The sequence below is a fragment of the Zonotrichia leucophrys genome, chromosome 1A (genome assembly GCF_028769735.1).
Source record: "Zonotrichia leucophrys gambelii isolate GWCS_2022_RI chromosome 1A, RI_Zleu_2.0, whole genome shotgun sequence".
NCBI lineage: Eukaryota > Metazoa > Chordata > Aves > Passeriformes > Passerellidae > Zonotrichia > Zonotrichia leucophrys.
The window spans coordinates 27578251-27591981 of record NC_088170.1 but is presented as its reverse complement, the minus strand read 5'-3'; the positions used below and the strand labels follow the sequence as shown (position 1 = coordinate 27591981).

The window sequence follows — 13731 nt, the reverse complement described above, 5'->3', positions numbered from 1 at the left end:
TTTTTCCGACTCCTCAGTGGCAAATATTGCTTGAATGTAGAAATAGAGAATAATGAATATATGAAAAGCTCTGTTAATTTGTTTAAATGTGTGTTTCTGGTTTCCCTATTTCTGGCAGCTCTTTTCTTCTGGAAGATACTTGACTTACCTGGGAGTTACTTGTGTTATCTGCAGGTATTTCTTTAATTATTTTCTCTCACTTTCTGTCCTTAATACATTTCTTCATAGGTACAAATTGAGGATACTTACCTGTTAGAACTCTGATTGATTCCCTAGGTGTTCTTGCAGTGTTTCTCCGTGGCCCCCTGGCTCTGTGTAAACAGGCAGATAAGTCATAATCCCCTTGGCTTTGCAGGGGTAATATCTATCACTTGAACCCAGGCATTGTAGCACATCTGTTAGTTCTTGTTGGAAGATCTATTATAACATACTAAATAAGGAGAGAGTAAGATGAGGCTGTAAAAAGTAAAGTTAAGGTGCAGGAAGTTGTGTTGCATTTCTATGAAAAACATCTCTAGATGTTGTCAAAGGGGTGACAGAACTGAGAGGAACTGTCAACCCCCTTATGGGCAGAGAGGCCCTGTAGATAGACCATGACAAATTAGAGAATTGGGAAGTCACCAACACTTTGAAATTTAACAAGGGCAGGTGCCAAATCCTGCACCTGGAATGGGGCAGTCCTGGTTGTGTGCATAGACTGGGGAGCAGGAAAGAGACCTGTGCAAGCTGATCATGAGTCAGCAGTGCCCTGGCAGCCAGGAGGGCCAGCCCTGTCCTGGGGGGCGTCAGGGACAGCATCACCAGCTGGGCAAGGGAGGGGACAGTCCTGCTCTGCACTGGGGTGGCCTCACCTCGAGTCCTGTGTGGAGCTTTGGGTGCCACTATGTGTAAGAGACATTCTTTAAAAGCTATTAGAGAACATCAAGAGGAGAGCCTCAAGGATGATGAAGGATATGGAGTGGGAGCCATATGAGGAGCAGCTGAGGTCACTTGACCTGTCCAGCCTGGAGAAGAGGAGACTGAAGGGAGACCTCATTGTAGTCTTCATCCTCACAAGGGGAGGAGGAGGGGCAGGTACCAATCTCTTTGCTCTTGTGACCCAAGGAAATGGCATAAAGCTGAGTCAAGAGAGGTTTAGGTTGGATATCAGGGAAAAGCTCTTCACCCAGAGGATGATTGGGCACTGGAACAGGCTCCCCAGGGCAGTGATCAGAGCCTCAAGCCTGACAGAGCTCGAGAAGTGTTTGCACAGCACTCTCAGTCACACAGTGTGATCTTTGGGATGTTCTGTTCGGGACAGGAATTGGACTCGATGATCCTGATGGGTCCTTTCCAATGTACCATATGCTTTAATTCAGTGATTCAGGAATGGAAGGTAAATGGTATCTCTTGACTCCTGAGGGAGAATTGCTATTGGGAAATTTTGGTGGGAGGAGAAGAAAGATATTTCATCTGTCTTTTTGCTGTTTTTCGCATCTGCAGTCATTCCTGGTTTGTATTAGAGTCAGATTGCCTTTCAGTTGTTTAGCATTTAGATGTTATCCCACATAGGAACTGAATGAAACCTTGTCTGTATTGCAGAAGGTATGGAACTGCCATTTCCAAACAAATCTCAATGCAGAGTTGTACTGAATGTGAGAAGTGGCTGTAGTTAATCAAGATGTGATTTAAGGTACAGGAGTTAACTTGATTTGCTGGATGGAAACAGAATCTACCTTGGTATGTAGAAAGGCAAGAAACCCCAGCAGTAGGCCTCTTTCTTCCATGTAGTGAAGTTGTATTTGCTCACATCTTGAAGAATGTACAAGAAACTTTTTGGGAAGCCTGCATTTGAATTATATATGAAAAGAAAATTGTTTTGATAGCCTCATTTCAGTCAAAACTTAACCTTGCATGTTGCAGGAATATCATTATATAGTAATAATTTGCACTAGTGTATACTTCTATTTCAAAATAGTGTGCATATTCTTCATGTCAGTGTATATACTGGTGAGCCCTAACAGCCTGGTTTGATCCAGGGGATTTGCTTTAATTGTTTGCAAAACTTTTGTAGTGTTTCAGGGGATTCCAGTGACTCTTTTACATAGTTCAGCTGATTCCAGAGTCTGTACTTGTTTAAAACCAGTGTTTGTTAGGGCATTTTAACTAGCAAATTTGTAATAGTAGGGTTGGTTTAACATCTGGAAAACTTTGTCAGACACTTGTAAACACAGACAATTCTATTTATTTAAAGCCCGATGACCAGCTCGTTTATGCAAAATCTCTGTTTGCCAGATGAAATACCAAGATGAGCCAGGAGCAAAGAGGAGAGTTAGCCAAGTTCCTTCATCCTAGTTTGACAGATTTAATTGGCATTAATTGGTTTCATTAACTGAAATGGTCTCAGCTGCCTTTTCTGTCCTTACATATTCTCTGGTGCAGCAGGTGCATGTCCGTGAGTTAGTCTGTGCAGTGAATCAGATGAAGGAGCTCATGTGGAATGAGAGAAATGTTTCCTTTTTCCTTGGTTTTTTCATAGATCACACCCTGTCCTGCTTTAATACCATCCACACAATCACTTTTGTAGACAAACCAAAAAGGGAACATGACCACTTTTCTGAAGCTATGCTGATGTATGTCACTCTGCAGTAGTTTGTAGAGTGTTCACTAATAATTACTTCATTATAACATAAATAATTATTTATGTTCACTAATAATTTATTAGTGAAGTATATGCTGTTAAAGGGTAAATGCAAGCTGCCTGAGATCATGTGCAAAAAGTAAAAGTAATTTTAAGACCGTGTTTGGAATATTGCATTGAAGTGAGAGCTTGATTTCAGCCTTGGACAAAGAACTGATGTAGGTAAATGTCTTTGGCAGCAGTATTTTTTCACCAGTATGAAAGAAACCATTAGCATTGTTACAGATTAGTTCTTTACTTACTGTTTTTCCATTCAGGATTGCCACAGACTATAAAAAGAATTCCTCTTTTAGAGGGAGACATTCAAATGAGCAAATCTCTTCATTGCTCATGACTGATCATTCACTTTTATAGTAAAGATGAGATATTTTAAATGTGGGTTAAAAATCAAAGTTAAAAAAATATTAAGGAATATAAGCCAGATTTGTAAATAAGTACTTTTGTACAAGAACAGTCATCTGCTTTTAGGTTAACTCTTTGTCAGAACAGGCATGTCCCTCCTTTTCTCTTTCCCTTCCTTGATTTTCTGCCAACCTAAGTGGAGGAGACAAGATCTTAAATTATAGATGCTTGTCTCATTTTAAGATCTCTGAGTAGTGTGAAATCTTCGGTTATTTTTTTATTTATAGGCACATTAGGCTATTTACAGTGTGACTACTTATATTCATGTTGCCAGAATCTTTTGGATTCACACAAAATAATTTTCATAAGATGAGAACAGAAAAAATACATTTTCCTAGTGTTTTCATCATCACTTTAAAGAATGATTGGTTTGCATTTACATTAGAGATTTCAAAGTAATAAAAATCATAATTTATCAAATCTGCAATATTAATTTGATCTTCAGAGGATTTTTTTTGTGCATCAGGTGTGCCTTTTTAACTTTTTGTTCGTAGTTAGTTTCAACTACAGAAATAAAAACCACTACTACTTACTGTAGAAACATCTGTTACAAAGGACTTGTTAATTGAGTCAAGGTTTTTTTGTTTGTTTGTTTTAACAGCTGTCATTTGTAGCAAATGAGAGTATTTGCTATGCACTTTGTCTAAGCATTTGTTTGCTTTCCCAGCTTTTTCTGAAGAGCTGGCTTTTCTGAATAGTAGTGCCAATTTTTTAAAAGTGTGCAGTTGAATTAAATGTATAAGTCTATGTAATAGCTTTACAGTGTTCTTTGCATTTAGTATATGAAAATATTTTAGCAAATATGGGGGTATGCAGTGCATTCATTGTATCCTTTTAGTGTCTAGAGTACAAAACAAGCATCTCTTACCTTAAGATTTCTTTGTACAAGATTTCTTTGTGTGCTTCGCCAGACTGCATTCTCAGGTGCAATTTCTCCCTTTCTCATGAATTCTACCTTTCACTGCAAACCAAGGCTTATGTTCACCAGGAAGCATTTTCCTGAAGAAACGAAGCTGTTAAAAAAATAAGAACTGAGGAAGATTAGAGCCCAGAGTTCCTACTTTATTGTATCTGCAGGCAGTTAGGCAAAATTCAGACCCAGTGTAACTCTCCATCCAAGCCTCAAAAGGCAATTGAACCACTTGCCCACAGCTGATGGGGCAGCTGGGATGTTTCTGAGACCATCACCACCAAGAACTGTCTGATGTTACTGATGTGCTGTTTCAGTCTCAGATGCAGGGAACATGGATCTTAATGTATTAGATGAAACAATTGAAATCTCTTTGAATACCTCAGAGTCAAATCACTTCATCAGTCATTGCTGACTGTCTTAAGGCTAAAAATCTTTAGGGCTTGAAGGGATCTTGGGAAGTCTCCATCCAAGTCTTGCAGACAGAGCAGGATATGTGTAGCAAATTGCTCAGGACTGGAGCCAGTTGGGTTTTTATTTCACAACAGATAGAAATATATCTCCATCATCTTTACCCCATCAGGAATTTGTACACATTTGCAAGATACCTCTTGAGCATCCTATTCTCCTGGTTGAACATTCCAGCACTTTCAGCTTCTCCTTATGTGTCAGATGCTCCAGACCTTTAATCATATGTTCAGCCTTGCTGGAGCTCTCCAATATATTGTTCTCATACTGAGAAGTCCAGAACTGGACCCAGCATGCCAGCTGTGGTCTTACCAGGGCTGAGGAGAATTAGAGAATATGCTTAGTTGGAGAGGACCCATGAGTTCAGCTTCTGTCCCTGAACAGGACACCCCAAGAGTCACACTATGTGCCTGAGAGTATTGTCCAAATGTTTCTTGAGGTCTATCAGGTTTGGTGCTGTGATCACTTTCCTGCAGAGCCTTTTCAAGTGCCCAACCACCCTGAGATGTGAGGAACGTTTTCCTAATATCCAGACTAAGTCTGCTGACACAACTTGAGGCATTCCCTCAGGTGCTGTCACTGGTCACAACAGAGGAGAGATCAGTGCCTGACTGTCCTCATCCCTTCATGAGGAGGTTGTGACTGCAGCTGAGGAAGTTGTAGCTGCAACTTCCCCTCAGTCTCGTCCAGGCTGAACAAGCCAAGTGACCTCAGCAACTCCTTGTGTGAGTTCTCCTCTAGTCCCTTCACTGTCCTTGCAGCTCTCCTCAGGATGCTGTCCTTCAGCCTGCTGCCAGTGCATCCTGAGGATGAGGGCACAGAGATGGCTTATGCTTGACTTGTTGTCACCAGGGCACCAGCGTTCTTTTCTGTACAGCAGCTTTCCACAGCAAGTACTCCTGCTTGGGATTATTCATCCCCTGACTCTGGTGCAAGACTTGGCATTTTCCTTTTTTTGGGACTTCATGGGGTCTCTGTAAGCCCATTTTCCAGCCTGTGTATGTCCCTCTAGATGGCAACACAGCCACCTGATGTATTGTTAACCTCTCCTCCAAGTTGTTTGTAGTGTGCCAACTTGCTGGGGCTGTACTTTGTCTCATAATTCAGGTCACTACTGAAGTCATTAAACAGTTCTGGCCCCTGTATCAATCTCTGCAAAGTGGCTGGCATCCAGCTGGACTTTCTGCTGCTGCTCGTAACCCTTTGGACCCAGTAGTCACTGCATCTCATGGTCTGCTTATCTGGCCTCTATTTCCATAGACGTATGTTGTGTGGGAAGGTGTTGAAAGCTTTGCTATCATCTAGATAAGCATCATCTGCTTTGCCTTCATTCACCAAGTCCTCTCATCATAGAAGGCTGTCAGGTCAGGCATGGTCTCCCCTTCATATAGCCATGCTGATTTCACCTTCCTGCCCTTGAGGATTTGTTCCATTTTCTATTCAGGATCTGAGCTAAGGACTGTCCTGTAGTTCCCTGGATGATCCTTCTTGAAGAAAGGAATGATATTTACTTCATTTTAGTCCTCAGAAACCTCCCCCTGCTTCCATGACCTTTCAAAGATAACCTACCCTTAAGTAAACTTTAAAAATAGCATTGGTAACATTTAAAATTGTTTCTCTGCCCTTTTAGAGGTAATTTTAGGTTTCTGTTTCATAGCTGTGAATCACTAATTTTCAGATGCTGTCATCAATGATAAAAATAGTTATCAGTGTTAAACCGGCAATTTTGCCAAATTTGTGGGTTTCTTTAACTAGTTCCCATGAATTTGTTGAATTTTGTTCTGCTTATCTTAGGAATAAGATGTAGCACATATGGCAGAAATGGAAAATGCTTTATAAAATAAAATGTACTTTCAGATCAAGATTTTTCTATAATACAAATATTTTTAAAATACTATTTTCTATACTAAAATAATACTCTTTGTGTCCTAATTTTTAGCTTGTTTATTTACTTACAAAGTCACTAGTGTGCTAATTAGTGAAGGCAGTGTCATGTTCTGTAGAATTTTCAGAGTGGATGGAATTTCTCTTGCATCTTGTTTTAAGAGCTAGTTTGCTTCTTTGCCCGCAGTAAGTGTTGTAATTAGACAGCATTTCATACTTCGCCTTATTTTTTTTTCTCGTAAAGGCAATTGTCCTTTAACTCCTTGAATATTCTTTCCTGACTTTTTACTTGTTATTTGCCGGGGGTGTTTTGCCTATGACTAAGAAAATAATTGGTTCATGTTCTTACAACATCCTAAAAAATATTTATGGACTTACTCTGTCAAATCTGAGCCCTTGTTTACCAGTTGAAACATGTCTTAATTTTTGTACTTGGCAGCTTCAGTTTTTGTTCCCATCCGGAAGGACAGCAGTGGTGCTGAGGAATTGAAACAGTTTTGCTCTGCTGCTCTTGGACAAGTTGATGAACAACTATCAAAGGGCACACGTGTTTCCATGCTAGTTAGTGGTGGAGATGTACTGGTGGCAGGGTGTGAGCTGCTTCATGAGCTTGCAGGGGGATGGAATAGGTGCATCCAGTTTTATGGTGCAATCAGAGGCAGACACTTAAGGCTTCTGGGGTGATGTTCAGAAGCAAGAACATGGTGACAATAGTCCTGGTATTGTCTGTACCTGGCAACAAAATAATGCAAACTGACTTGTACTTGGCATGGGACTGCTCTCACTGCAGACTTAGTTTTGGACTGATAAGGTATTCTGGCAGTATAGCTACAAGAAAAATTCTAATTAATTTTTCCTTTTTTTTTCTTTTAGGACTCCTCCAGAATGGTTTCAAGCAGGTATAAAAGGTATGAGATCTTTATACATAACAATTTTGTTTATATTTCTACCAGAAATAATGCTGATTAATGGCTATTTGTTGTTGAAGCCATCATACTGCCACTGTAGATATATAGCCTGGTACCAGGCAAAGGACCTGAAAGATGCAGCAAGCTTATTCAAAGCCTTCTATTATGTTACTGTTTTAAAATAAATTCCACTAATGTTTTACTAGATCTTACTAGGGCAGAATAATTTTCCAATCAAATGTCAAACTTGACTACACATTGTCTAGGAGCCGGTATTTTCACAATTTAATTTATGAACCATTGTATTCCGAAGCTGAATAAAGGAAAATAATTTTGTTGCTCTCCGCAGTAATAGTGAAAGATGGTTTTGTCATACTACTGTCTCAGTTGTAGAGGTGTTTCTGATATATAGCATGTCCTGTTTGTTATTTGTTTGTCTTTGAGTCAAGTATTACCCTGGTCATTACTCCAGCATTTAATCAGATAAATACTTCAGAAGTTCTTGATGAAATGGAGAACTGTGAAATTTTTGTCAGTACTGATTCCATTAATGTGGAATTGCTGTATTTTCTACCCCTCAAAATTGTTCACCTGTGGAATCCTAGAGTGGTTTGGGTTGGAAGAGACCTTGAAAAATACTAGTCCAGTCCCCCCCCTGCCATAGGCAGGGACACTTTGCAGTGAACTAGACTGTTTAGAGCCACATCCAACTTGGCCTTGAACACTTGGAGGGAGGGAACACCCATAGCTTCTCTGGACAGCCTGTTCCAGAATCTCACCTCCCACACTGTAAAAAAGAATAACCTATCCTGTTATGCTTTAGCTTTCCTAGCACAGTGTCTTTTATATTTATATTCCCAGGTTCTCATAAACCCAGTTGAGTGATGCTTTTATAGAGCTTTTTTTAAATCACTTTGTCATTGCAGAATGGGTGGGCTTATTGTCACAAGTTTAGTAACTATGTAATTTCATGATTCATTTCTTATTAATCAAGCACATTTTAGTTCAGTCTTTAGTTCCTCCTCAGTCCTGGTGCAGAATTTTATTGCTGTTTGTATCTGCAAATACTTAGTGGTGTGTGTCATACTTTTGTGGCTTTTCATAAACCTTATCTCTGCTTGCCTGCTGTATATACTCACTTGCAAAAACTTGCTTGTGCGTGGGGTGGTAATAAATAGAAGTTTGCACAACCACGTTGGTAACTTATTTGAAAATAATCTAATTCTACTGATTAGCATTGCAAAAGTAGGAAATGCCAGAGCTAGAAAATGCTAAATGAGACTTGGTTATGCAGTCTTCCCTCAGTTAGCTTTAGTTATATGTGGGATGTGAGACTTTGTCAACTTCCTCTGTCAGGGCTGGCATCACATGCAGGAGGAATCTGACTTGCTGCGAGCTGCTGTTCAATATTTTATGGATATTGCCATCTATCTTATTTATTGCATAGTCTTGAACTTCAAGTTGAAAGTGAAGGATTATTTGCCACTGTCAACACAGTGCCCAGTGCTCACAAATACTTAGAGGGTTTTATTCTCCTTGAGTTATACAATGCCCAGTGTGGTTGGAGTTAATAGTATCTATTAATTTTCTGCTGTATTTGAAAATTTCTGCCTCCCTGAACTAATTTTTCCTGTGAGGGTACTTAAGGTATGACTCCCAGTGGTTTTGCTTTCTGAGTTGAATGCTAAAGGAGTTGGAACTAGAATTGTTCTGGGCTTGTTTGTTTCTTCCAACATCCGCAGTAGGTAAAAGTCTTACAGAAATCAGCCTCCTCTACAGTAATTCTTATTCAGATCACTCAGATTTCACTGAAGTCCCAAATACAGTAGGAGTCCCTTGGAAAGTCAGATGGTTGGAGCATCTGTGGATTCAATCCCTGAATTCGAGGCTGTGGATTCAATCCCTGAATGGGTCATTCACTTAAGAGTTGGACTCTGTGATCCTTGTGTGTCCCTTCCAACTCAAAATATTCTGTGAATCTATGAAATGGAAAATGTCATTCTGTGATTGTACCTAGAATTGGAATGTTAATGCCAAAAGGCTGACTTGAGATAATAGGCTGCTTCAAGGCTCAAATACACTCAGCTTAATTTGCTTTCAACAGTCTTGGGTGTACTCCCTTAGGTTTTTAAAGCAAACTGAGAATGAAGCATGTTTCACATAGGGACAATCACTTAGGGATCCTTTTTGAAACTTACTTGCAGCAGTAAGTGGCCAGTACTTTGTGGGAGAGAGATAGTTGGTAGACTTTATAGACATATGATAGCAAGAAGGAAGCTATATTTTCCTGAAATGTTGGATTCTGTAATAGATTCTCTTTCCCATTGAAAGATTGAGCTATTTGCCAGAAATATTCAGGTTGCTTTCTTCCATTCTTACTACTGCTTTTTCTCGTTTGCTTTCTCACTCTTCTCCAGTTATTCCTTATCAAAGATGGCATCTTGTTTGTTTCAGCATTTTTCTTCACTTCACTGGTTTCTATTTCCTAGCGTAGTTAGGCACTCTTTCCTTTCTCTTCCCCACTTCTCTTACATCCTTATATTTAATCATCGAGGTCCTAGTCTTCTCTTTATTATTTGTCTGATGTTGTGTGTGTGGTTTTTTCTTGTTTTGTTTTTTTCTTCCTGTTTCCATTATCTGTCCTTTCTGACTTCTAGTCCTGGATTACTGATATCACTCTGGACTTCCAGTACCTTTCCCTTTCCATTTAACTGTTTTCAGATTTTATGTTATGATCTTTGAGATTCTTCTACAACTTAAACAATTCTGTGATTCTGCCTCTACACTGAGATACCCATCCTCCTGTATCTGACAAGACAAAAGAGAATAAAAAGCAGGGAAGATCAGTTGTGTGTTCTTACAGAATCATTGTTCTCTTGGTGTGTTCCAGGACTTAAGGAATTGTACAGATTTTATACTGTGAATTACACTGGCTACTTTGCACTGTATGGATGCAACAGTCTGTGACTAAACATTTATATGACATTGCTGGGAAACCTATTTCACTGAGTGTCCATTGACTGGAAAACATGTTTACAAATGAGCTCCGATGGCTTCTGTGTATTGCTGTGTGCTTAGTGACTTGGACAAACTGAGCCTGTCTCTTTGTGCTGTAAAGTACATAAAAGTTTGTGATGAGGATCTTCGTCTGTAAGATCTATAAGTCTATAATTGTAGTCTGTCTTCTGATTTACTTCAGAATTTTTCACACCCCCCAGAAATTTGTGGAGGGATTCCTTTGTATTTTCATTATTAAGTCCATAAAATAGTTTCAGGAGAAAGTGATGGTTTTGTTGTGGGCTGGAGTGGTACTGTGAGATCTATTAAAAGCACGACCAGAATCTGCAAGGTCATGCTGACATGAAGGCCACAGGACATGCAGGAGAGTATTTGGGAGCTGTGGTGGGAGCAGGTGTCCTAACTGTGAGCTTCAAGTGTTTTAAATCTCTAGGTATACTTCAGTGGTAATAGCTCATATCAACTTCCCATTCTTCCATTTTCCTCTCAGGTTTTTTAATGTCATATGGCTTGTCTTGGCCATTTCAAACTGCTGTTATGAAACTGGGTCTGCCATTTTTTGCACTGTTTTGTGAATAGATTTTTAAAGTACTAAGCATATTGCCATTAGTAAGAATGGTTTTCTGATTAAGGTCTGATAGTATCAGCATAGTTGATGTTACCAATGATTTCTCAAACATGAGAAGGACAAAGTACATTTTCTTTATTGAAGTATTTGAGTCTAATCTACATGTAAACATGAATTATGTTTCTTTTGTAAACTAGAAGGCATGTTTGCAAGTAACAGTAATGCAAGATACTTATGCAGACATAGGAGTATTTTAACAAACACAGAAAGTTTGTTCTATCAGATTACTTAAAGACTGTCTACTAGTTTTTGAACCAGTTTAGATTCTTTAAAAAAAAGAATTGTAAAGCAAACCTTGCAGATTGGGATTTAAAGATTTTTGCATGGTTCTTGAATCAGACAGATCAACTGGATTAGTTTACAAAAAGAGCTAGATTAAAATCTCTTCATGGTTCAGAAGTGTATTCCCCTTATAAGTTTGTTTATTAGTGGAAATGAATACAGTATGGTATGGTTTTATGGCTTCCAGTCAAAATGTCAGAGAGGATTTTTGCCCCCTCTTTTAGGATAGTACAGCACTTTAACATGGAACCCTAGAGGTAGACAATATTTAGCAGTAATTGTAAAAGACTCCATCATAGTTGAGTTTATCATTCATATAAGAGTTGAAAAATAAATGGCAAAGTAGAGACCATAAGAAAAGAAAGTGCTTCAGAGCACTCATTGGAGGGGTCTGAAGTTTGAACACTGCTGAAATTGCCTTGCTCATTGTTTTTAGATAATTATAAAACATAAACTATAACAGTTTACTTTCCATCGTACTAACCTTGATCTCAGTAATTTAAAGAAACCACAGCTGTGAAATACCATTTCATAATGCTGTGCCCAGACATGCCTGCTTGTCTGTGTTTAGGAGTTCCACAGTGAGGTCTGGCTTTGGAAGCATTGTCTCATCTAGCTTGTTACCTTAGGACCACTGCTTTGCAGATATGAACATTTTATTTTAGACAGGGGTCACTAAAGAAGTTTTTCTTGACTTTTGTAGCCCTTCTTGAGACACTGCTGATGTTATGAGAAGGCATAAACACGTAGGGTTTATTTCTGCAAAATGTTTTGATGGTCTAAGTTCTGGCTGGAGTTCCTCACTCCCTCTTGGGCCAGTGCTCATGCAGCTGCGCATGCTACTGCCTCAGGGACCCACCGTGGCTGCAGGTTGATGGCTTCCTTTTGCTTGGCTGCTGCTTCGTGGTCTGAGTAGTTTCCCATTCACCTCGAGGCCAGAGGCAGGAGAAGTGAAGGAGCTTAGGGAATGCAGCTGTAGAGAAGGCAAGACTGCCTTGCCTTAGCTCAGCTCTGGAGTCACAAATTTGGTTTGAGCAGTCTGAAGTAACAGAAAGCCAAGGTGCCCTGTTTAGAAATAGAAATGTTTAGAAATAAACAGGGCTTCTTCCTTTGCTTCTTCCAGAGAAGCTGTTAGCAACTGACCAGGTTGCAGTGACATAAATAACTAGGAGTTTCCAAATCAGGTACAGTTATAAAATTCTGGCATAAAAATAAGCCTGTTGTAGTTGAAATAGAGCTTTGACAGGATGATTTTCTGGATGAAATGGCAGTTTGGGCAGTGTTTTAGAAATACATTGAGAGAATCAAAGAAGTTTTGGAAGGAGCAAGAGATATTTCACCTTGCTTTTAAACCTGTCCCTGTATGAATAACTGATTTTATTGTAAAGAAAATAACTAGGAACATCAAACCAAAGTTTCTGTTTCTCTGTAAGAAGTCAAACTGATTTTGCTATATTGTTTTTGTTTTAAGTATAGCCAGAAAAACACCTTGTAAAATGTATTTTTATTTGTGTATTTTTATATATAAGCATAATCTACAGGTATGCTTCCATAGACAGTATGTTTGTTGGGGTTGATTCACAGATGTTTCCTCTTAGTGAAGAGGCTCCAAGTTCAGTGACACTGTTTTTCTAATCATCGTTGTGGAAAGGATCCTGAGGGACATCAGGCACAGCATCACCGGCCAGGCAAGGAAAGGGATTGTCCCACTCTGCTCTGCACTGGGGTGGCCTCGCCTTGAGTACTGGGGGCAGGTTTGGGTGCCATGATATAAAACAGACATGAAACTCTTAGAGAACATCCAGAAGAGAGCAACAATGATGGTGAAGGGACTGGAGCAGGAGGCCTTTGAGGAATGGCTGAGGTCACTTGGTGTGTTCAGGCTGGAGAAGGGGAGACTGAGGGGAAGCCTCATTGCAGTTGCACCTTCCTTGTGAGGGACAGAGGAGGGGCAGGCACAGATATCTTGGCACGTGTGATCAATGACAGGACTCAAGGGAGGGGCATAAAGCTGAGTCAGGAGAGGTTTAGGTTGGGTATCAAGAAGTTTTCCAGCCAGAGAGTGGTTGGGCGCTGGAATGGGTTTCTCAGGACAGTGGTCACAGCACCAAGCCTGTCTTGATTTCAAGAAGTGAACAATGCTCTCAGGCACATGTGACTCTTGGGGTGTCCAGGGGCAACAGCTGGACTTGAAGGATCCTGATGGGTCGCTTCCAACTCAGCATATTCTGATTCTGTGATTCTTTCTCATTTAGCACTCATGAAGTGACTTTGCATCTGAAGACTTAAGTTCCATTCTTTGTGAAAGATGTTTCTGTTTTGTCATGGGTAGTACTTTTTTGCCATTGCTGTGTACTAGCCGTTGGTTATAACACCCCAAATAATGAACTTTTTATCTGTTATATTCCTTGTGTTAGGTTTTGGACTCATGCTTTCTTAAATGTTTTTTAAAAATCCCTTTTCCTAGAAGCCTCTATGATATGTTCTTTGTGCTTTCCTACAGTGAGAAGGAATGTGTTCAGTAGGGTCTGCTGCCCAGTGGAATAGGTGA

General features: G+C 39.7%; 1 protein-coding gene across 2 annotated transcripts in view; it reads left to right on the top strand.

The window, feature by feature from the left end:
* The window catches only part of PAWR (pro-apoptotic WT1 regulator), a 70589-nt gene that overhangs the window by 46377 nt on the left and 10481 nt on the right, over positions 1–13731 (top strand). For both annotated transcript variants that reach the window (XM_064701990.1, XM_064701991.1), the window contains exon 4: positions 7218–7252. In XM_064701990.1, coding sequence (XP_064558060.1) covers positions 7218–7252 — 35 coding nt within the window. The remainder of the gene's footprint in view (positions 1–7217; positions 7253–13731) is intronic.